The sequence below is a fragment of the Mesoplodon densirostris genome, chromosome 4 (assembly GCF_025265405.1).
Source record: "Mesoplodon densirostris isolate mMesDen1 chromosome 4, mMesDen1 primary haplotype, whole genome shotgun sequence".
Classification (NCBI taxonomy): domain Eukaryota; kingdom Metazoa; phylum Chordata; class Mammalia; order Artiodactyla; family Ziphiidae; genus Mesoplodon; species Mesoplodon densirostris.
In genome coordinates, this window is record NC_082664.1 from 1,381,104 (window position 1) to 1,404,145 (window position 23,042).

General features: G+C 64.0%; 1 protein-coding gene across 2 annotated transcripts in view; it reads right to left on the bottom strand.

Annotated features, from left to right (window-relative positions):
- Nucleotides 1-23,042, bottom strand: part of MTA1 (metastasis associated 1) — a 38,405-nt gene that overhangs the window by 7,006 nt on the left and 8,357 nt on the right. For both annotated transcript variants that reach the window (XM_060095525.1, XM_060095526.1), the window contains exons 2-10: nucleotides 17,038-17,105; nucleotides 12,495-12,588; nucleotides 9,307-9,357; nucleotides 8,784-8,910; nucleotides 8,550-8,613; nucleotides 6,059-6,176; nucleotides 2,887-2,989; nucleotides 2,001-2,100; nucleotides 1,195-1,383 (exon numbers count right to left, since the gene is read on the bottom strand). In XM_060095525.1, the coding sequence (XP_059951508.1) occupies nucleotides 1,195-1,383; nucleotides 2,001-2,100; nucleotides 2,887-2,989; nucleotides 6,059-6,176; nucleotides 8,550-8,613; nucleotides 8,784-8,910; nucleotides 9,307-9,357; nucleotides 12,495-12,588; nucleotides 17,038-17,105 (914 nt within the window). The remainder of the gene's footprint in view (nucleotides 1-1,194; nucleotides 1,384-2,000; nucleotides 2,101-2,886; nucleotides 2,990-6,058; nucleotides 6,177-8,549; nucleotides 8,614-8,783; nucleotides 8,911-9,306; nucleotides 9,358-12,494; nucleotides 12,589-17,037; nucleotides 17,106-23,042) is intronic.

Sequence of the window (23,042 nt, forward strand, 5' to 3'; positions counted from 1 at the left end):
GGTCTCGGCACCTCTGCCCGGCTCGGTCGGTCGGTCGGTCGGTGGTGGGTGCTCCCTCCCCCTGCGCAAGGCGCTGGGCGCCCAGACGCCAGCCCCACCCACGACCCGGCTGCAACGCTTCCACCGGTACGTTCTCGCGATCGCTCTGTTCCCGGGTCCCAGCTCCCCCGCTGTTCAGGCGCCACCTCTGGGCCCCACAGGCTGCATGTAAGCCCAGTGCGGCCGTCACAGTCTTGCCACTGCTGTGCCGCCCCCTGCGTTTCCATGCCACCTCCGGGCCAGGCTCAGCCGAGTCCCGCGGCGCGGATTCTCCCACAACGTCTGCCCGGGCGCGTCAACAATTCAGACTCTGCACGCACCTGGGCCATTGCCTCACGGGAGCATGAGGGGCCCGAAGGGCCCGGGACGTGCGGGAGACGTGGCGAGGTGAGCGCTTTATTTCCCGCCCGCCTTCTCACTCCGCTTGTTTCTGTGTGAGGAAGCCTTGCTGCTCTGCTTAGGTTTTCAGTGCGTTCTGCGCATCTGCCTCGCAGAGGGGGCCGGCTGTCGGCCTCGGCCTGTGTCCACGTCACCAGGGGCTGCGCGGGTCCCTCTGATGGCCTCTGGGGACCAACACTGCTTCTCCACCCTCAGTGGTGCCATCTGCCTTCTGACATGGGTCCTGTGGCATCAGCCTCGTCTGTTACTGCAGAGGTGCTGCTCAGAATCAGATGCTGGCGAGGCCGCTGCATCCCGGCCCCTCCTTGGGACTCGCGGTCAGGCCGGCCTGGCCGCCCCTGCTGCCCTCTCTGCACAGGTGCGCTCTTCTGAGTGACCACCAGGTCACCTCCTTTCAGATGAGTTCAAGTGTATTTTAGAGGCTGTAAGGGCAGGAGGGGCCCCTGAGGGCACAGGCCCTGCCCATGCTGGAATTCCCACGGGCTCACTGGTGGACACTTCCAAGGGACACAAAGCAAGGACGTACACGGAGACGCTCGGCCACTTAAGAACAACCAACACAGTCAAACGAACCAAGTCAAACAAGGCCCGGCGAGGACCCTGGCGACACCAGCGCGGACCCTCGCCTTGGTGGCACAGCCCAGGCCCCAGCAGGCGGCCCTGGGCGTTTCCTCCGGAGCCACTAACGGACAAGGGGACGGAAACACGGCGGCCCGGCGGGCACAGCAGGGCCCCGAACCTGCGCCCAGTACTCACAAAATCTTGCTGAATGTCAGTGAAATCCTTCCCGTACTTCTCCAGGGCCTCCTCAAAAAGGCTGGCCTCCGAGGCCGACCACTCCTCCATCTCGTCCCTGCAGAGGACGGGCCCGCCCTGCGGCACCAGGGCCGAGATGGCCTTGGCGACATCGTACACACTCCTGTGCAGCGTGTCCATGGCGTGGAACTGCAGCAGGAGAGGCGGGGTCGCCCGGGCCCCAGAGCTGGTGCGACCCCACCCCGCCCGGCCCCAGGCAGGAGGCACACCCGGGCCATGTGGGAGGCCACAGGACCCAGGGGCTGGCCCTCCCTCCCACCTGGGAGGGGATAAGGACAGTCTCGGGGGGCGGCCGGGGGCCTCTGGGGAGAGTGCAGGGAGAGGCCCAGCTGCTCGGAGCAGAAGGGGGAAGCAGGCGTGCTCCCAGGCCCACTTCGGCAGGGGCGGGACTCCAGGAGGGGGTGGCTCAGCCAGCAGTGGGTGACTGACCCCAGGGCCAAAGTGCCCTGGGCAGGAGGGGCCGGCCTAGGGCACGAGCCACCCTCTGGCAGATGCCGCTGCCTCTGAGGTGGCAAGGGTGGAAGGAGCAGGGTGGGCTGAGGACGTGCGGCCCACGGCCCAGCAAGGGCCCAGCAGGGCCTGACCACGTGCCGGCCGGCGGCCTCTCACCAGCGTGAGACAGGGTCACCACACAGGGGCAGTGAGAGCCCTGCACCGTGCCCCACAGGGAGGGCTGTGCCCGGGGGGCGGGTGCTGGCCTGAGCAGACGCACAGGGCCGCGGCGGCCCGGTGGCCCTGTCACTTACCAGGGTGATGTCCCGAGAGGCCGCTGCGGCGCTCATGTGCAGGCTGGGCTGCCGGACGGAGCTGCTGCAGTCCAGGGCGCGTGCAAAGGTGCCCACGGAGCTGGGGGGAGGAGAGACGCTGACCACGGGAGCGGACAAGCAGGAGGGGCGGCCGGACCAAGCCGGACACGCAGACGCGTCCAGACTCGGCTGTCTCGGGATGGAGCACTCTGGTCTGGAGCACGGGGACGTCGTTTCTGAGACTTGGCAGACCTCTTCTTACAAAAGAGAGCCTTCAGGTCCTGAGGCTCAGGACCCCATTCCTACACTGTTTCCGACGGCACCCGGCCCAGGCGCCTTCTGGGCGTGTGGCCCCGTGTGCTCGCAGGAGCTCCCCTCCTGCTCTCCCAGCCCAGGGACCCCTGGGGGGCCGGCCTGGGCAGAAGCTGCTCCTCGGAGGGCTGCCCCTTTGTGCCCAGGAGGCCCTGCGTCTCCAGGCCACATGTGCCCGGCCCCGGAGCCGGACAAGCAAGCACCTCTGTCCCGCCCTGCCATCCGGGGAAAGAGCCCCCATCTGCGGCCGGCTTCCTTGGCCTCAGCTGGTGGGCGGCCCCTGAGGTCCACGGGTCGGGCTGCCTCCCGGACCCGGGGACCCAGCAGCCCCCAAGAGCCGGCTCCACCTTCAGGGACAGGCCAGGCCCCACCCTGCAGGCCTCCCTAGGAGCCATGAGGGGGTCTCAACAGAGCAGGGCCCCGGACCCTCTAACCTCCCAGGCCCTTCACTGGGGGATGCCGTGTAGGACAGGCATCCCGACGCCCACCGCAGGGGAGGGGAAGTGGCTAAGGCCCCGTGCCGGCTTGTGCCCGGGGGCCAGGCAGGACATGGCCGCCCCAGCCCAGAACTCACCGGGCCACCACCAGGAACTGGTCGATCTGCTTGTCCACCAGCGGGTTGTGAGCCTCCCACACCTTGGTCTCCAGCTTGGACTGGTCTCGGCCGTCCTCCTCGCCTAGGAGAAAAACACACCGCACGGTGAGAACCACCGAGGCCGTGAGAAGACCCCTGAGGCTCAGCTTGGAGCCCAGGGTCGGACGAGGGACCAGGCTGCTGAGGCGGGGAGCGGGCTACACGCCCTCCTGCAGGGCTGGGAGGGGCGGGGAGGGCGAGTGAGCCCAGGGGCGAGGCAACAGCACGCACACACACACGCGCACACGCATGCACACGCGCGCACACGAGCAGGCACGCGCACGCCCAGAGGCGGTCAGGCCCAGAGCTCCAGGGCACGCTCGACACACAACGGCCTTCACCTCTGGAAACAGTGGGCGCCTGGGGCTGGCAGCCCGTGGCCCCCGTGGAGGAGCTTGAAGTGGTGCCGTCGGGAGGGCCCAGGGAGCACAGCCAGCTGGACAGAGGGGGGAGCGGCTCGGATCTGATCAATCAAGCTCTTTCCTCTGAGACGCTGCAGGGTGAGGTGCAGCTGCTCCCAGCCCCCAGCGGCAGCCCCGTCACAACAAGGACACTGATGCCGACTCAGTGCGGACCCACACGCCTGCCACCCAAGGGCCCCCTTGGTGCCAAAAGGCTCCGTCTCGGGGCACCTTCCCTCTGCAGGCGGGAGCCCCACTCCTCACCCTGTGTGCAGTGGGCATGGGGGCTCAGGGCCCAGCCACGAGGGTTTCTCTCCTGGGCAGCTGCCCATGCCAAGCGCCACCTGCCACGTGCTCCAGGCAGCAAGGGGCAGACGAGGCCAGCACGAGGGTCCAGAGAACGCCCGCCCCGAGGTCACAACCCCGCTCAGCTCAGGCGCTCAGCCTGCACGTCTGCAGACCCTCTCAGCCTCTGCTGCTCTCCGTGGCGACCGACTTCCAGACCCAGGGCAGGACCCCTCACAGCACTCAGCAAGCCCGCGAGAGCCCTGTGTGAGCGCGGTCATGCAGGGCCGGGCATGGCCGAAAGTCACCAAGGAAACACGTGCTCCCTCGCCCTGGGGAAGGTCAGGCCTCGCCAGGCTCCAGGGGACGGCGCTGGGCCAGCGGCTCACGGGAGAGAAGCCCCGCGTTGCAGACGTGCAGGACCGACCCGGGGGTGGGAACGAAGAGATCTGAGGGGTCAGGGTCCTGGGGGCTGCACCTGTAGGATGGGCACAGGTGGGATTTTCCTGGTGTTGTGGGTTAGGCCCCTTCCTGGTGGCGATCTGGCACGGAGAGCCCTCCCCAGGGACAGTGGGTACCAAGGAAGGCAGGGCCCCCACTCCTGGATCCAAGGTCCGCAGGCCACGACCAGCCCCCAACGACTGCCGGGCAACTGAGCCCAGAGCCACGGGCACAGCTAGCTGTGGCCCCACCTGTCGCCCACGCCCGCTGGTGCACCCTGCAGATGTCTCACGCATCAAAGGCAGGGGCACGGCTTCACCCGCTGGGAAGGGTCCAGGCTCCAGGAGGAGAACAGGGAGCTGCGGCCTCGGCCGACCCCACCTCGCCCCCGCGGCCCCGGGGTCGGGAAGAGGAAGGGCTGTAGGGGTGCCGCCCCTGGCCCTGGGTAGGGCTTCCCCGGGGTGCCCCGAGACCAGAGACGCATCCTCCCGCCAAGCACCCAGGGCTGGCCAGAAAGTGAGGTCCTCGGATGTTCCAGCCACTCAGTGTTCTTCTGTGGCCGTCGTGTGGCCTCTCCTGTTTCCCACTGGATGTGGCCCTTACCAGGCCCTTTATTCTCAGCCAGGCTGGGATGGTGTAGACCAGGAGGCCCCATGGGGCCCCTGGAGGATGCCCATCCCTGGAGCGGTGCCCGGGCTGAGGAGACCAGCTGGGCCAGCGCATCCGGCTCTGCTCAAGTGCGGGAGCCCCCACAAGTGACGCGAGCGGCCACAGGGCAGGACCACAGGGCAGAGCGCCAGGGCTGGCAGGAAGGGCAGCCTCGCCCCACGTGGGACGGAGCCGGGGACCTCCGCGAGCAGAGGGCGCCGCCCCCACCAGGTGCTCCCGGCGGCAGGAACCCCCGTGAGACAGAGACCAAGACGGACCAATGGGGAAAGCAAGTGTGTGTGTGTGTGTGTGTGTGTGTGTGTAAGATGCATACGCATGGGAGGCGTGGTGCGCGTGCGCGCTCGTGTGTGCAACAGGAAACATGCACACAGGCCAAGAGCGCATGTTTAGGATAAGCGGACCAGCTTCTGGAGAGCAGGAGTCACGTCCCTGAAAGGAGCGGCAGCCACGGAAAGAAGGGACATGCGGTGTTTCTACGGCACAGAGGAAACGGAGGCACAGACAGCAGGGGAGCCAAGCCCAACCCGCAGCCCCACAGGTGCTGGGGATGCTCGCCAGGAAGACACCGCGCTCCTGAGGGACACAGGGGCCCCGAGGCCACCTGGGCGCCTCGCGGGGATGACCCTGCACACAGGGAACCAGCTCCGCAGGAGCACAGGCTCCAAAGAGAACAGGCACCAAAACGCCACCACGGACGAGCAAGCGCGCTGTCCAGCCGTCAGGCCCGCGGCACACGGCCATTACGCGACCGCGCGGGAAAAAAGGGGGGAGGGGAAGCGGACGGTACCACGAGGCCCGGACCCCGCTGTGCTCCCGGTCAACCTGAGCTGCCTGAGTGCGGCCACCACCCAGGTGACCCGGGCTCAACCACATGGCCCCAGAAGGAAGCCCGCCACACGGCGCCCCGAGCCAGACAGCACCGGCCTTGCTGGTCACCGAGGGTCCACGTTCCTGCCTGGGCAGCTTGGTCGGGGACAGAACGGGCTGAGAAGAGGGGGGTCAAGCCCACCCATGACCCCCAGGCTGCTGAAGGACTGAAGGGCAGGGGAGCTGGGCACTGCGTCCCCGTGCACTTCGGCCTCGCGGACGGCACCACCCACTAGAAGTCAGTGAAATAGGCAGATCCATTCAAACGAGTTTTTGGGAGAGAGAAAGAGCTTCGAAAAGGTTATGAAAACAACTGACAAAAGGAAACAACATCTCCGGGTGCCAGGGAGGGTCCGACGACCCCTCCTGCTGGGAGCCCTGGGGCTTGCCGCCCCATCCCAACATCCAGAGCCCCCCGCCCTCCCCGCCAGCCTCCCGGTCCACCCTACCCTCTTTCAGCAGGTCGGTGATGTCCGCCTGGTACCGGTTCCCTACACGGATCTCCCCCTTGTCAGCCAGGAGGGTCTTCTGCTGGGGGTCATAGACGAGAGAGTAGAAGAAGAAGTCCTGGAAAACAGCACACGGGGCGGCGTCAATACACAGCACCCTCGGCCACGCTCGTGGGAGGTCAGCAGACAGGAGGGACGCCCATCAGGGGGGACAGGGATCTGCTCAGAGACGCAGAGAGCTGACAGGTCAGCAGGCTTGAGCGCGCAGGTGAGGCGGCTGTAGGACCAGCTCCCCAGACTGCCGCGTGCCCACCAGCAGCAACAGTGTGAAAACTGAGTTTATAAGAGCATTTAACAGCAACAAAAATCCTAAGGCATCTGGGAAGCAATCTGACAGATTCCGGGCACGTCCTTTGAGAAGATGGTGCCGTTTTCGTGCAGTTGTCACAGGAGACGTACACAAAGGGGGTTACGTTACAGAATGTTCTGGACTCGGTGCCCAGAGCTGTCAGCGGAGCAGCAGGCTGCGGCCCTCAGCCTTGGAGCCTGTCTTCACCCCGCACGCCTGCGCCCGGGCTGTTCCGCCTGGAAGTGGCACAATCCGGCCTTTCTGGCCCTTCGCTGCCTGGCACTCCACGTGCCAATGCTGTTTCTCAGAAGCTGCGTTTAGCTGGCTTGGGCTGCTTTGCAGAAACTAGCCTGCCGACCCTGGGCTTCCCCGGGGGTCTCGCCGTGTACACCGAGGGTCGCGGCACCCCGTGCCAGGACTTCTACCTGGCCCTGTGTCCCCGTGTCCCCTTTCTCAGTCCCTTGTGGTTGCTTCTCGTGGCCCCTGCTCCCGGGCGGCGGCCAGCTCCTGCGTCGGAGCCGAGGGCTCCTCTGGGTGCAGGTCCGTGCAGGCTGCGGCTGCACCCGCACCCGAGGACTGACTCCCTGAGGCCCGAGCAGGACGGCGGGCCTGGGTGCAGTCAGTCGATTCTCGCCCGGGGCCGCCCAGACTGGGAGGGGAGGCCGCCTGCCGTCTCAGGCTACGAGCCACCCACCCCTGGACATGTGAGCGGAGAGAAGCAGAAGACACGCGGCGTGCGCCTGGGAGCCACACACGGGTCCCCAAACGGGGCCCACACGCGTGCCGCGGCCAGAGACCAAGTGGCCCACAGCCGCCTTTTTGCTCACGGCCGTCCCTCCGCGTCACCACCTCTGTGTGGCTGTCACCAAGAGGTCTTTCTAAACTGCAGACAGCAGCCCCCAGTGGACACACGCGTGGGGGCCACGGCCCCTGCTCTGTCCCGTGGGCAGGCGCGCGGCGGCTCCCTGGAACCTGGGCTGCCCTGGGGGCTCTTCAGCGCTGACTCCAGGCAGCGGCCTCCTGGCGGTTCTCCAACGCCTGACTGAGTCAGGCCTCGGTGAGGCCACGGCACCGGGCTTGCCCTTCCTCGCTGGACCGCTGTCACCATGGTCCACGGTCCAACCCCCCACCCACCTTTCCCCTCTGGGCCCCCGGGAAGAGCCGGGCCCTGCCTCGGGGGGAGGGGACTGTGGCTGAGAACAACCGTCGCCCACAGACGATGACACTCCTGCTAGGAGCTGCAGGGTGGCCGCATGCAGGTCCCGGGGGAGCCCGCAGTGCGTGGGGACATGCAGGGAGGGGACCCCGGACCCACAACCACTCCTCACCTGACCCCAGGAGCTCCCTTACACCGCGACCTGTCCCACTAGGTGACACCCGTGCCCGCGCTGCTCCTGACCCCGCCGGCCTGCCACTGTCCCCAAACACGCTTCTCGCTGCTCCCAGGACTCACGCGTGCACCCTCTGGGGACGTTTTTGGTTGTTCCGCCTCGGGGGAGGGGCGCTGGGTGGGCAGCACGGACAGCCCGCAACAAGCACCACCCACCCTGGGGGTCACCACGGGCTCAGGGTGAGCAGTTCAGGTGTCACAGCAAGGCCCAGGCACCGGCCGCTGTGGCTCCCTTCCCACCCTCGTCTGTGGGATGGGGAGGTCAGCGCCCTGGCTCCAGACCCTGGCAGCACCGACGTTTCTGATTTCATAAACTCAGAAGCCTTCTGGTTGCCCGGCCACAGAGCCGCGGGTCAGACCAGCAAAGGCTGGAGACAGGGGCCTGGACTGCGGCAGGGCCACACGCCCGCTGGGAAAGCCGGACAGCGACCACGGCGGCCAGCACGGGTCCCATCGTCCCCTCCAGGACGAGTCGTGCCCCTCCGGGGGGGCAGGGGGTGGTGGGGAGAGCAGACCCCCGGGAGCCGTCGCGCCCACTTCGGGCCCTCGCTCTGGAGGTGCGAGGAGTGGGGACTGCACGGGACACCGGGAAGGGCCGTGACAGCGCCTGGCCTCAGGGCACCACGGGCAGGGAAGGGCCTGAGCCCAGCGAGAGGTGGGAGCAGCAATGCCCACCCAGACCAGACCAGCGGAGCCAGGATCCGCCTCTGCCCCCAGCCCCCAGCCCCCAGCCCACGGCATCAGGGCCTCACCTCCCGTTCCAGGTAGGACTTGAGGGACTCGGTCTCGTTGAGCAAAGTGACGCTGCACTTCCCTCTGCAAGACAGGGGCGTGCGTCAGGGGAGCCGGGCAGACTCCCTTGTGCCCGCGCCAGGCCCCCAGGCACCTGATGTGGGTGGCGGGACCCCCTCGTGCCCGCCCCAGGCCCCCGGGCACCTGATGTGGGTGGCGGGACCCCCTCGTGCCCGCCCCAGGCCCCCGGGCACCTGATGTGGGTGGCGGGCAGTGATTCCAGCTGTCTTGAGAGGAAGAGCTCTCGATGCCTCAGCTGGTGCTTGAGCTTCTCGGGCAGGTCTGCCATTTCTGGGTTTTCCATTTCCTCCTCTGTTTCACCTGAAGGACAAAGAGCTCCTGTGAGCTGGTCCCAAAGACACACGCTCAGGCGGCCGGACAAAGGCCCACCCACTGGCAGCACAGGCCCCTCCCCGTGCTGGACCCGGGGCAGGTGGCAGTGTAGGTCCCCGCAGCGCACCCCAGGAGCCCTGGGCATCTGAACAGGAAGGAGGACAGTGTCCTGTGCTGGCCTGGGAAGCAGCACGTCAGAGAGAGAAGGGAAAGCGAGGCAACAGCTGCTGCACGTCCAGGACAGGGGGCAGGACCCACCGTGCCCCGCAGCCCTCCCTGTGCCAGGAACCCCTCAGGCCCACCTCGGGGCAGGGCACACAGGCATGGGCACGCGGGCAGCCCGGCGCACAGACCTCAGGACCCTCCCGCAGGGGCGGCTCTTACCTTCCTCGCTGTTGTCGGCCCCCGATCCGGTTTTATAGCAGACTGACAGGGCTGTGGAACAGACAGACAGCGCCCAGATGGCGGGTCAGCGACAGCGCGCCGCACCACTCACTCCCTGCCCGGCCTGGACCGAGGGCTGTGAGGCCAGGAAGCAGGGTGGACAAGGGGACCGCAGACCACCCAGCCGCAGACAGAGAACACACCTGAGCCTCTGGACATCCCACCTAGCTGACCTCAGCTCCTGCCCACCCCACGCCCACGCTGCCCAAGACTCTCCAAGCAGAGCCCCAGAAAAGCCTGGGCAGCGAGGCCCTGCTACCTGCACACAGAACACCTGCCCCTGAGAAGTCGGGAGAAGCAAGGACGGGGTGGGGGACACGGCCGAGCCACAGCATTGGGGGGGGAGGGGCGGGGGATGCGTCCCAAGGCCAGGTCAGCAGCGCGTGCTTCCTGCCTGCGGATGGTGACGGGGGGGGGGGGGGGGGGGGGGGGCCTCGGCCACACCTCCAGGGCTGGGCTATCAATGGGCACAGGGAAAGCCTGAAACTCGAAACTGGCATGCACGCGGTGGGGCTGTGGAAGGTCTCCACGATGTGGACCCCAGCACGTGCAGCCCTGGGGCTGGGGTGTCCCCAAACACAAGCTGGCGGTCTGGGGTCGTGCACAGTGGGGTGGGGGAAGCCAGACGCATGGTGAAACCCATCCTCTGCCCCAAGACCCAAAGGTAGGGGCGTGGAGCCCAGCCCCCCAGGCTGTGGGCCACCACAAGGCCCCTGGCCCTCTGCTGCCCCCCTGTGGTGGCTGCAGGGAGTCCTGGTGCCCCTGGGCAGGGGACACGCCACCCCCCACCACAAACCCCGGTTGCGGCAGCTCAGACCGAGGCCAAGGCTAGGGGCGGGGGTGCTGGGGGAAGGGGGGCAGGGCCGGTTGGCCCGGGCCATGGGCCACAGGAGCCTGAGCACCCACACTGCTGGCCTCGGCACCTCCCTGCCCGCTCCTGGGGACGTCACCAGCACCCGGAAGCCGGCCCACAGTCCCCACACCTCATCCTGCTCACGCCCGTCCAGTGACGGCCCCGCTGGCCCCGCAGCGAGGCTAGGGACCGGGCCGGGGGCAGCCACCCTGGCCCCTACCCGCAACAGGACCTTGGGCATCCGTTCCAGGTCTGCAGACACCGCCCCTCCCCATCCTGAAGCTAGCTCACAGTGGCTCTGAGACCCCCAGCCCACCAGGGCTCCCTGCCCTCAGCAACAGTGAGGAGGGACCCAGGAACGCTTAAGGCCTCGGGGGTGGCCAGGGTTCGGGCCGGGCTGACCTCCAGCCCCCAGGAGGCCAGGAGAGCCTCCCCACAGCCCCGAGGCCCCATCCCCAGTGGAGCCTCAAACGAGCGCGGGCTGTGGCGCTTGGCCTCTAGGAACCCAGGCACGTGGCCCCTGGCGCAGAAGCCCCTCCCTCTGGGATCCAGGGTGCCTGAGCCCTGGGCTCAGAGCTGGGGGCCCTCCCCACAAGGCCCAGGCAGGCTCCGGGCTCCCACCCTGCCCCGGCTCGGCTCACACACCCTACGGGCTCTCCCGAGCCCCTGCAGCCGGCTCGGGGGGTCCAGGGAGAACCTGGCACCTGTGCCCACTGTCCCCTCGGGCAAGGCCTCGGTCTCAGGAGGACAGCTCTGTGGGAGGGGGCCACACACCTCGAGACAGGGCCGTGGCGGAGCAGAACGTGGCCTGGAGACCCCAGCAAGGGCTCTACCGCTCCGGGGAGGCCTGTGTGGCCCCAGGGCATCTGTGCCGCACCAGGGGCTGGACGCTCTGGTAGGGGCAGGGCGGAAGCTTGTCCCTCAGGCCCCCAGGCCCAGAGGAAACTCGAGCAGCTAATCTGACCGTGCAGTGGGCTCCCCTGGGTCTCTACCTCTCCTGCCAGAAGGGCCCCCAGAGTATCCCTACACCCATGCCCTGACGCCAGGCGAGGCCCTGGGCAGCGAGGTCGACCAGCCTCGCCCCAGCTGCAGCGAGCTCACAGATGAGCACGCCAGGAGAGTCAACCCCGAGAAACGTGGTTTCTGCACAAATCACCGTGAGACAGAGCAGCCAGTACAGACTCCTGAGAAAACAGCCGAGGCCCCGCACTGAGGCGGCGAGCTGGTGGAAGCGGGTGGCCTCCTCAGAGCAGCGCACCCTGTGTGCGTGACACGTGTTCCCTGCAGCTTGGCTCTAAGTCCCCGGCAAGGAGCTTTCACTGCGTGCAGAAGCCCCGCCGGCACCGCAGGGCCTCTGCCCACCCTGCCAGCTCCAGCACTTCTGCAGGACCCCCTCCTCCCACGGGCCTCAGGGCCTAACACCTGGCCAAGCTCCCCCCGGGGGCCTGAGAGCAGGAGAGCCTGGGCCCGTGGAAACGGCACGCCATGTGCTGAGGGGCAGGGGCTGCGGTCACTCTGGGCTGAGCAGCAGACACAGGGAGGAGATCCTGTATCATCGACACCCCCGGGTCACCTACCGCCAGGGCCACCCCCAAGGCCCCCGTCAGCGTCCTGACAGCATGAACGGGAGCCCGCGTGCTGACACCTGCAGGGCCAGCGACTGCACGGACCACTCCACTGGGCCACGCAGCTGTGCACCCCCAAGACCCCGGCTCTTTTCCTCTCTTCCTTGGCACCGGGAAGCCCGAGTGCAGGGGTGGTGGGCACAGGGTGGGAGGCTGAGAGGCCCTGCATCCCATCTCTGTCCCCTCTGGGCACAGCCTCAGGGTCCACCACTGGCGTGCCACAGGGACGCTGCTGACAGAGGCCAAAACCCAAAGGTGGGACCCCATCCTCCCGTGAGGCCAGACGAGGCTGGCAAAGACCCGGCTGCTCCCTTGGGGTCGGCTGCACAGCCTGAGTCCACCCTGCGTGGTGCAGAGGCCTGTCCTGGGCAAGAGCGGCAGCGGCCTTGCCCCTTCCCCCGCAGGCCTGAAGCCCAGGCCCCAGCGCTCCCTGCACCATCCAAGGAGTGGTCCAACCAAGGATCTGGAAAGTCCCCCAAAGTAAACTCCTCAGGTAGGTGGGAGCAGCCACACCCTAGGACAAGCGCAGCCAGGGTCGCTTCTCAGAGAAGGAAGGAGGCCCCAGGGACATGTGTGGACTCCAGTCTACACCCGCCCGGAGGCTGAGGCGGCAGCTCCAGGCGGGCTGGAGGGGCAGCTGGGAGACTCACTGGCGTGCTTGTCGGCCAGGGCGATGAGCGTGCTGGAGATGTCCCGCCGCCGGTAGAAGCACACCACCTTGGCCTCCACGTTCCCGTTGGCCGTCTGCAACAGCAAGGCAGGGTCTAAGGAACGCACGCCCCCGCGGGCCTGCGGCTCCCCGCAGGGGTGTCCCCCAGATGGGGCCTCGGGTGTGACCAGGGACGGGCCCGTCATGCAGAGCCCATGCCCCAGGGAGGGCCCTGAGGGCAGCGGCAACCCTGGCTGACGGAGGGGACGCACAGCGGACCTAGACCGCGTCTGCACCCCCCACTCCTGTCCTACCCCGAGCCGCCTGAGGACACCCAGTGGACCCCGGCCACCAGAAAGGAGGACAGCTCTGCCCTGGCCTCGGGAGCTGCCCCTTCCTGTCGGGCACCAGAGGGGGCGGGATCAAGGACAACGACTGCGGGCCCCCGTCACCCCCCACGAGCAGAAACCTGGCCAGCACACGAGAGGCACGCCCGAGGCCTGGATCCGCCTCCGAGACGCAGGGCAGTGCGGCGGGGCTGAGCGCCGGATGGGGCGGCGGCGGCTGGGACCGACCTCCGCTCAGCGGCTGCTGCCCGAGACGACCCGGGCTTGCAAAGCGTCCGTGAACGAGCAGCAGCAAGGACACCACGAAGCCCGCGGGGCGGTAACCTCGTACCGAGAACATGTCTTTTCTTAACTAACGAGTTTACAAAATTTTTAATAATAACGCAAGGATTGTATCACAATTCTAATCTTTGTAGAGTTTAGCACAGCAGCATTTATAACATTAAACAAAATTATCTTTGTGAAAAGTATTTCCCTTTTAGTTATTAAATTCTATTAGACCAGGAATTTTTCCCAAGAAAAAGCCTTCAGAATTTTTCATATCACTGAGTGTAAGTTAAAAGCGCTATCAACTCCGCTGCTTTACAGGTTCATCACAGAAACTGCAGAGTGCACGCTGATGAAAAGCATCCTCACTCCAGTCCACGAAGGGATATAAAGAGCATGAAGAATTCTTCCAGGAAAGCTGAGATCGAGTATCAGAACAAGGGACTGTGAAAGGCCTGAAGATGACGCGTGTGTCTTCAGCGTGTGAAGACGGTTTTTAGAAGCACGACTTGTCGACCTGTCAGCACGGCTGTGTCAGACCCGTAAACGTCTGCAGTGTTCAAGGGTGCCCGGAGTTTTGCAAGATGGGATTCCCAGACCAAAAAGCGCCTCCTAGAAATGGTCCTGGAGACTGTCCGCTGAGCCTGGAATGACGAGGGGCCTTCAACACGACGGAGATGATCTGGCACCGCGTCAGGACCACAGAAGCAACCAGACAGAGTCTAGAAGGATGACGCGGCCCGCAGCAGCCAGGGTCCCGGCCTCCGGGAGCACCTGGGCCTTGCGTCTTCAGGGCTTCGTCCGAGTCTCTGAGCCACAGAGGCTGCCCCCCAGTGGGCCTGTGGAGTCACAGCAATGCCCCCTCCTGGATCCACACCAGGTGCAGCCCCTCCCAGGCCCCCCCACCCCCACCCCCCGAGAACGTGCACCTCCTGGAGTTGTGCTTTGTTCTGCACAAGCTCAGCTCTGCAAGCCTGGCTCAGGCCAGACCCTGGAGACCCGGGACTCCAGAGCGCTCTTCCCTCTGGTGCTCCACCCGGATTCCTGCTGCCTAGCCCCTCACAACCCCCACGTGTCTCCTGCATCTGCCTGCGTCCCCACCCCCCGGGCTGGGGTCCCAAAGGGCCTGTGGGAGGAAAGCTGGGGCGACTACAGGGCACCCTCGCCCGTTTTCTGTCTCCACGGAGGCCGGCTCAGCGGCCCAGGAGCAAGGGCAGGACGGCAGGGGGCCTTCCCACAAGGCTGGGGGTGGCCACGGCTCGGGAGCAGGCGGAGTGGGGTCCTTGGCCCCCCAGGAGGACCCCGCTGGAGGACAACATGGGATGCGGGGAGACGTCCCACTGGGGTCAGCGGCGTCTGCCTTTCATCCTTTGCTGGACTTTTCGGAGACTCCCACGGCCCACGGTCCAACCTGACTCCCTAAAACCTGGCTTCTAATCCCACGACAGAGGCTTCCCGGGAGGCCTCTCCTGCCTGGCTGGCACCCAGAGGGCCCGCGCGGGGCCTGGTCCCCACGCCACACCCCCCAACGCGCGTCCCGAGGGTCTGCCCTCCGCCCCCCCAACACACACCCCCGTCGGCCTTTTCCTGTTCTTTCACAATGGCAATTTTCTCCAGTAGTGTAAAGATTTAACTCTTCATGAAAACAACGTAAATGCCATACATATCCAATCAAAGTTCTAAGGAGAAAACTCGACAGTTACTTTGAAAGCTCACGGAACGCCCAGAGTCCTGGGAGGGCTGGGGGAACTGGTGTCTGGCACGGCCCAGAGGAGGGGCTCTGAGGGGCTCCAAAGAGCTGGGCTTCGCCAAGAAAACTCATTTTAGACTTGTTTTCATTTACAGAAAAGAGACAAAGCACGGAGCGACCGCGCACCCCCTGCCCCAGTCTACACGCCCCCCTTCCTCCCGACCCCTCAGTGCTCACTCCAGGGTCCGCTCCAGGGCCCCGCCAGGACCCCACGCCGCCCCCCGCTGCTCTAGGTGGGCGGCGTGGAGACTGGTCCGTGGCCTGCAGGGTGCCCTCCGCCGGAGCGCCCGCTGTCCCGGGGCTGGACGGGGCTGTGGCTCTGGAGGACCTCGGGGTGGGGGCGTTTTCTCAGGCCACTCCTCTGCTTGCAGGGCCCTCTTCTCTGAGTCCTACTAACTGGCCGCTGGGCCGCGGGAGGACTCTCCTTTTCTGAGTTTTCTCTCTGTTTTCGTCCCAGTTTCTGCTCCTGCCTTCCAGGAGCCTCTTCTCGCTCCCGAGTCTCCCCGGTCACAGTGGCCGCCGCGGCTCTCCAAGGACGCCCCCGGCTTGTCTGGCCTCAGGTTTCCTCCGCACCCTCATCAGCTCTCTCCTCGGTGTGTTTCGATGGATCTCACGGTGGAAGCTGTCCTCCCTGCTCCATCCAGGTCGCAGGCTGAGAGCAGGCGTTTTGCTGGGACGCGACGCCCGTGGCTCAGATCTGCCCCCAGAGAGCACCCCCCTCTCCACATCTCTCTGCACATGAGGCTGCCCAGCATCCTGGGGCCGTCAGGGGAGAGCCCTCGAACTGACCCCGCTTTCAGCCCCTGCCTGAACTACAATCGCCTGGGCTGTGCCCACCTCTCCAGCCGGGACGGAGCCCCCGTGCCCCGTGGGGTGGGAGGGGAGGCCAGCAGGGTGCAGGGCTCCAAGGACCCCGAGGGCCACAGCAGACATCCGTGCTCTCCGGTGCTTTGGACCCACGCCCCTTTCCACTACCCCACCAGGCGGAGCTTCCTGGTGCCCACGCATGCGTCCACCCTCACGGGGCGGCACTGCCTCTTCCTCACCCACGTGGCGTGTCGCGGCCAGAGTGAGGGCACCGTGGCCACCCTGCGACCACTGGCTGCCATGGCCCCACCTGACAGGACGACTCCACGCAGAGGCCTGGCCCCCAGCCACGTCCCCAGTGATCTGCACGGGGTGGGTGGGGGTGGGGGCGGGACAGACGCCTGTTCCCATCGCAGCAGCGGGCACGGGCCGCACCCTCCCGCCCTACGGCTCCAGCGGGCGGTGAGCAGGGCTCGGGGGAGGCGCCTGCCAGCGCACCGGTTCCAGCGGTGTGGTGGCCTCATGGGACATCTGGCCACCGCCCCCAGCTGACACGCTCAGGCCGGGGCCGAGGCTTCGGGGCATGGGCACGCCGCCCATCTCCTGGTCCCGGCAGGCACAGTCGCAGGGTCGGGGTGCCGCCACGGCTAGTCTGATCCTTGGGGGACCGGCACCCTGACCTTCCCGCCCCACCCTGCCTGGTCCCGAGAATCGGCTGCACCGCCCCAAGGCCTGAGGTCCAGGAAAGCAGCTCCTCCCCTGCCGGCCACATGGAGGCAGAACAAGGTGGCCCCTAGCCAACACGAGTGACAACAGTGCTTCCGGGACGGGGGCTGCGCCAGGGCAGGGGTCCACAGCCGCCCTTCTGCAGGAGCCAGGGTAGAGAGAAGCGCCAAGGGCCCTGCTGACCGGGCACCGCCGTGGCCGCAGCCGTGGCCTCGGGGGAGGGTCACACCAATGCCCTCTCCCCCAGTGCCCCCGCCAACGCCTCCAACTAGGAGGGCGGCAGGAGACGTGGGGGGCTTCCCCCACCGGGCTTGGGGGTCCGCGCGGGACGGCGCCCACTCCTCTGACCAAAGAGGCCATTCCGAGACTGCGAGCCCACGCCCACCGCGCCCCACCAGGCCCAGGAGGGCTCCGGGGGCCCCGCCCCCTGATCCACTCATAAGCGCCTGCCCGGCAGACATGGAGCGAGAGAGGAGGTAGACGGGCAGGGGACCTTCGGACTGCGGGCGCCCAGGCGGCTTCCTTCACTCCTCGGCTGGAACCCTCCAACCCAGACCCTCTCCTAACACCCTACCAGGGACCCTCAGGGATGGGCTCTCCGGGGAGGGGCACCCCCGCCCCCCAGCAGGGACGGGGCCACACGCTACCTTGTTGAGCTCCTCGATCCTCCGGATCAGGTACGGGTTGCTGGAGGAGTTCTCGAAGTAGACGTAGTCTGCAAACGGGCGAGAGCGCATCAGCCTCGCGAGCCCGCTGGCCTGGGGGCCGGCCCCCCGCTCGCCCGCGGCCTGGCTGCATCTGCGGTGGCGGGCGGGGGCCAGGCTCAGGCGGGGCGTGGGGGGCCGCAGGGGGCCCCAAGAGCGGTGCCGGCAGGGCGGGAAGGACGGTCACAGGCACCGCTACCGCCGGCCCCAGGGACCACGTCGGCATGGAGGCTGCCAGGCCCCGGTCATCCCCCCACCCCGTGCACATGCCCCGGCGTCCCACCACCTCTCCCCCAAAGACAAAAGAGCTGAACGCAGGCCAGGGCTTCCCGGGTGGAGAAGACACGGAGCTCGTGGGGCGGGACGAGGTCGGGGGCCCAGGGGAGCGGGGTCCTGAGGGTGCTGCCGCCCCTGCCGGGTCCCCCAGACCTCAAGTCAGCACAGGCTCCCCTCACAGAACCACCACCCGTGCTCTCCATTTCCCCAACGCCCCCAAGGGCGACGGGGCTCTGGCACAGGGAGGCCCCCAGCGGGAGGCCGGGGGCCCACCCGGGAAAGCCCAGGACAGCCGCGAGACCAGCCCCGCAGGGGACAGCTGACCAGAAGGCTGTCCTGGATGGAGTCCGCCGAGGCCTGCACGTGCACACGGCCCAGGTGCCCCCGGACAGAGGTGAAGACCCCAGAGGGATCACAGGAGGATGTGCCCGGAGGCTGGCGGGACCAAGAGAGGGCTGCGGGAGGGGCCGGCCGGCACGAGCTCGCTCCAGGGCGACTGCGCCCACGCTGCACCTCACTGGACCGTACACTCCAGACAGGCGGGTTTTATCACATGTAGATTCTATCTCAACTAAGCGGGTTTTATAAAAAGGTCTCAAATCAATCATCCAAGCTTTCGTTCTAAGAAACTAGATAAAGATCAAATTAAACCTGAAATAATTACTCCTGCGTGTCAGGAACTGGAAACCACCCAAACGCTCCCCCGGGAGGGTAGGGGGTGGCAGACAGGCAGACAGGTCTGCGCCCAGCGACAGAGTCCCGGCAGCGCCAGGAAAGGTGCCCTGGACACGGGGCGGCGGGGGGCTCGGGGGACTGGGCGTCTCGTGCCCGGGCGGCAGTTACATACCTGCCGGCAGCTGCCCTGAGCTTCCGAGGACTGGGCTTCACCGCCTGTAACTCGTGCTTCGGTAGGTGGGGAACAAAGAAGGAGGCAGGAGGGGGAGAGAGGGAGCAGCAGCGGGAGGAAGCACGAGCCGCCCCCGCACCCGCGAGGGGGCCTGAGCGCAGAGGCAACCGCCTACCAAACGGAGAAAGAAGGGAGAGGAGAACCCCCGGCCCCTCCCCGGCCCAGACGGCTTCGCTGGTGAACCGCACCGAACCCGGAAGGGAGGCTGAACCCAGTGCACACGAACTCTCCCAGAAAGCACTAGAGCAGGGGGCCCCCGGTGGCTCAGGAGGCCGGACACCGCGAGAGGCCAGAGCAGTGCCCCTCACCAGCTCGGAGCACAGCTTCTCAGCACAACCTCTGCATGTGGTAGCTGGTCACCCAGCAAGGGGACAACGCCCCTCGACCACTGGGAGTCACCTGGGGACACGTCAAAATCACAGCAGTGGAATAAAGCAGAAAAACCATCTCAATAGATGCAGAGGAGCTGACGAAACCTACACAATTCCTTATAAAAACTCTTACACAGGGGCTTCCCTGACGGCGCAGTGGTTGAGAATCCGCCTGCCAACGCAGGGGACACGGGTTCGAGCCCTGGTCTGGGAAGATCCCACATGCCGCAGAGCAACTAAGCCCGTGCGCCACAGCTACTGAGCCTGCGCTCAAGAGCCCATGCACCGCAACTACTGAAGCCCACGCGCCTAGAGCCCGTGCTCCACAAGAGAATCCACCGCAATGAGAAGCCCGCGCACCACAACGAAGACCCAAGGCAGCCAAAAATAAAAAACAAATAAATTTGTTAAAAAACAAAAAACCTCTGACGCAAACTAGGGATTCAAGGGAACTTCCTCGCCTGCTAGCAGGCGTTTACCAAAAACCTTCAGTGAAGTCATGTTTACTGATGAAAACACGGTGCCCTCCCCTAAAGCCAGGAAGAGGGCACAGGAGTCGATCCACTGCACTGCTACTCACCCAAAGGTCCTAGTCGGTGCCACAAGGAGAAAAAATAAATACATGAAAGGCGTACAGATTGGAAAGGAGGAGAGAAAACTCTCTAAATGCAGAGGACATGACTGTCCACAGAGAAATTCCCAGAGTTTACAGAAAGCTATTAAAACTCATAAGTGAGGGGCCGCTCTTGCCTTGAGATGGACTGCATCCTGCCTGTGGCATGTGTTGCTCTCTCCATAAACCTGCTTTCACTTAAAAAAGAAAAACTAATGAGTGAGGGTTTAGCAAGCTCATAGGATATAAAAATAGTGTATTAAAAGTACCATTTAGGGCTTCCCTGGTGGTGCAGTGGTTGAGGGTCCACCTGCTGATGCAGGGGACACGGGTTCGTGCCCTGGTCCGGGAGGATCCCACATGCCGTGGAGCGGCTGGGCCTGTGAGCCATGGCCGCTGAGCCTGCGCGTCCGGAGCCTGTGCTCCGCCACAGCAGAGGTCACAACAGTGAGAGGCCCGCGTACCACAAAAAAAAAAAAAAAAAAAGTACCATTTATAATAGCTCACACAAGCACTGAAGTATTAATTTAACAACCTACAGATCTTTAAAGATCAAAAGCTCAGTGCAAAGATCTGTATGCTGAAAACTACAAAACGCTACTGAGAAAAACCAACAAAATCTAAATAAATCGTAACATAAGATATCGTGGATCAAAACACAGACCGTCAACCTTTTTCGGTACAGGGCCAAAGAGTAAATACTTCAGGCTTTGCACGACAAGAGGCTAAACCAAAGGTATCACTTAGGTATTAACATAATACATTTCCACAAACATTTTGCCAATGAAATTAAAATCAAAACAATAATAATTGAGTATACTTTTTTGTGATAATCCTGGCCTACTAAGGAATTCTGTTTTGGGGGAGGACAATTTGCTTCATCGGGGCTCAAGTTCACGTTCTGGATCATGAAAACCCATCGCAACGTCCCTGTTAATGTCGACCCGTGACGCGGCCTCTATGTCTTTCTGCACAAAAAGTACCCAAACAATGATATCCATCTGCAGGCGTGAAATTTTCATTGAGCACACTCATACTAGACTCTCTGAGATTTCTCTCGACCTTTTCCTTTCAGCATTTGGGCAGTGAAGGGTGAACCCAGCAGGCCCGGGTCGTCCACACCCTGCACATCCAAAGGAAGGTGTGGCCCCTGACCTGCTCCTGGGAGGTCGCCCCAAAGCCCCTGGAGGGTCCTGCCTGATGGGAGTCTTTGCCCACCTGGGGGCACAGGCCACACAGACCACGCCGACAATGTGATCTGTGGTGGGCCAGAGATCAACCTGACCTCCGGAGGGCTGGACACTAAGGCCAGCCACGCTGATGGTTAGCCATGGCTATGTGACCAACCTGGATAAACACCCTGGACACCGAGTTGCTTGTGGTCTCACCATCTGTGGCCCTGAGAGAGGCCAGCTGGAAGCCTTGACCTTTTACCTTTGCTGATTCTGGTGTATATCTTTTTGTTGTACTAAACCCAGCCATGAGTGTGACGGCTTTGCTGACCCAGAACTGCAGCAGGTGACACAGTACAGACGGTGGGGCAGCTCCTCAAGGCAGCTAAGTGCCTTCTGAAACACAGAAACCTCCTTCACACTTGCACTGCGGCCCAAAACACACTGCGGGGACTGTGGTCTGAACTCAGAAAACATGCCCGATGCAAATCTGGGTCGGAATGGAGATCCCATTTCTCGTTTTAACATCTGACAGTAAGAAACTGTACAAAGCAGTTTGTGATTCAAACGTCAGTCATCACCAAAATGAATGTACCACAGTATAAGTTTGCAGTAAGTGCCATTTCATGTAATTTTCAGATGAATTCATAAAGGACCATTATCAAGTACGCAGCAAAAACTAATTTCCAAAGGCACTCAGTGTTTGATACTCGTGGTTGAGAGTGGTTCTTCTCATTCTGAAAAACTCCAATTTCTGCCCCGAGTTTAAGAAATCACAGTAAAATTTAACCACTGCTACGCCCTCAAGCTGCTGCATGGTAGGGCAAGTCAAGATATTCAGCTTCCACCTTTTTTTTTGGCTGTGTTGGATCTTCACTGCTGCGCACAGGCTTTCTCTAGTTGCGGCGAGCAGTGGCTTCTCTTACTGTGGAGCACAGGCTAGATCTCGGCGTGCGGGCTTCAGTAGTTGCAGCACGCGGGCTCAGTAGTTACAGTGCATGGACTTAGTTGCTCCGCGGCATGTGGATCTTCCTGGACCAGAGCTCAAACCCGTGTCCCCTGCACTGGCAGGCGGATTCTTAACCACTACACCACCAGGGAAGTCCTCAGCTTCCACTTCTGATAAAAATTCCCAGAACTGATGACAGCTAACTCCTCGAGGTCAAGTGCAGCTCGCTGTTGACACAACAGGTTGGGTGAAGCACGAGACTCAACATTTTGCACAAAACACCTGCTGACAAGCAGCCTGACGGACAACAAGCTTCAGGCACCTGATGTGTTAACAAGCTTCGTCCAGGTGTCCAGCCAAGCCCTGTTCTGCTCCATACACCAAATTCTGTTCGCGAACATAGCAGTTTGTCCTACGAATCAGCTCACGTGGGTATGGAGGCTGAGAGGTCAGATGATCTGCCATCTGCAAGTTGGGGACCAGGAGCCAGTGGTGAGAATCAGCTTGAGTCCAAAGGCCTGAGAACCGGAGTCCAAAGGCTGAGCACCAGGAACCCCGATGTCCAAGGACAGGAGAGGATGGATGACCCAGTGCAACGAGCAGGACGCCAGCCCCTTGCCTCTCCGCGCCATCAGGCCTCACAGACTGGACGCTGCTGTGCTGGGAGGGCTCCAATCTAGGCTGACCTGTCCCGCGACGCCCTGGCAGCCGCACCGGAAACGACATCCCTCCGGCTCCCTGGCCGCCCTGAGCCCAGCCGGGTGGACACAGCGTCCTAGTAGAGCCCACTTCAGTCGGCATGAGGTTCGCATTTTCCCCACTTCTTTGAACGTCTCAGCTGTGCCTGGTCCAGGCGGACTCTTCACAGAGGCCGGTCGCCTCGCGGGGAGCCCATCCCGCGTACCCCGCACCCACTCCCAGCCCCTCAGCCTGGGCAGCCAGCCTCCCAAAGGCTGCTCCTCGGCCAGCTGCCACCAGCACGACTGAAAGACGTCACCACCAGTAACCGGCTTCGCCTGCCTGGCCGATAAGCGAGCAGACCCTGTTGGAGGCTCTTGTCCAGTTCGCGAACTTCCGTGAAGGAGCCCTGCGGCTGCACCCACACACGCTGCGTCCCCTAGGCACAGCGCTCATGCTCCTAAAGCCACCACCTCCCAAGCCCGGGTGCCCTGCTTGCTCAGCGGGGACAGGGACGCAGACAGGGCTCCGAGCTCGCGAGTTACGACACGTAGATGTGATTCGTAATGACGGCACCGCAGGTGGGCAGGTGAGCAAGTGAGGTGACCTCACCACCGCTCAACCACACTGAGGCCCCAAAGCAGCCAGAGGACAAAGGCAAACGCACCAGCTCAGCTCGTTCCAACGCGACTTTATTTATGGGCACTGAGATTTGAATTTCATGGAATTTTCATGTGTCCTAAAGTATTCTTCTTTTGATTTTTTTTTCCTCAACCATTTAAAAATGTAGGAACCATTCTTAGCTCATGAGTCACACGAGCACAGGCAGGGGGCCGCAGCCTGCCAGTCCCTGTAGCAGAGGAGTCAGTCCTGGTGAAGATGCCAATTTTCCCCCAAACTGATCTCAACCATAGTTTCAATGTGATCCCAATCAAGACTCCACAATTTTTTTTCTGTAGAAACCAATAAGCCAATCCTACAC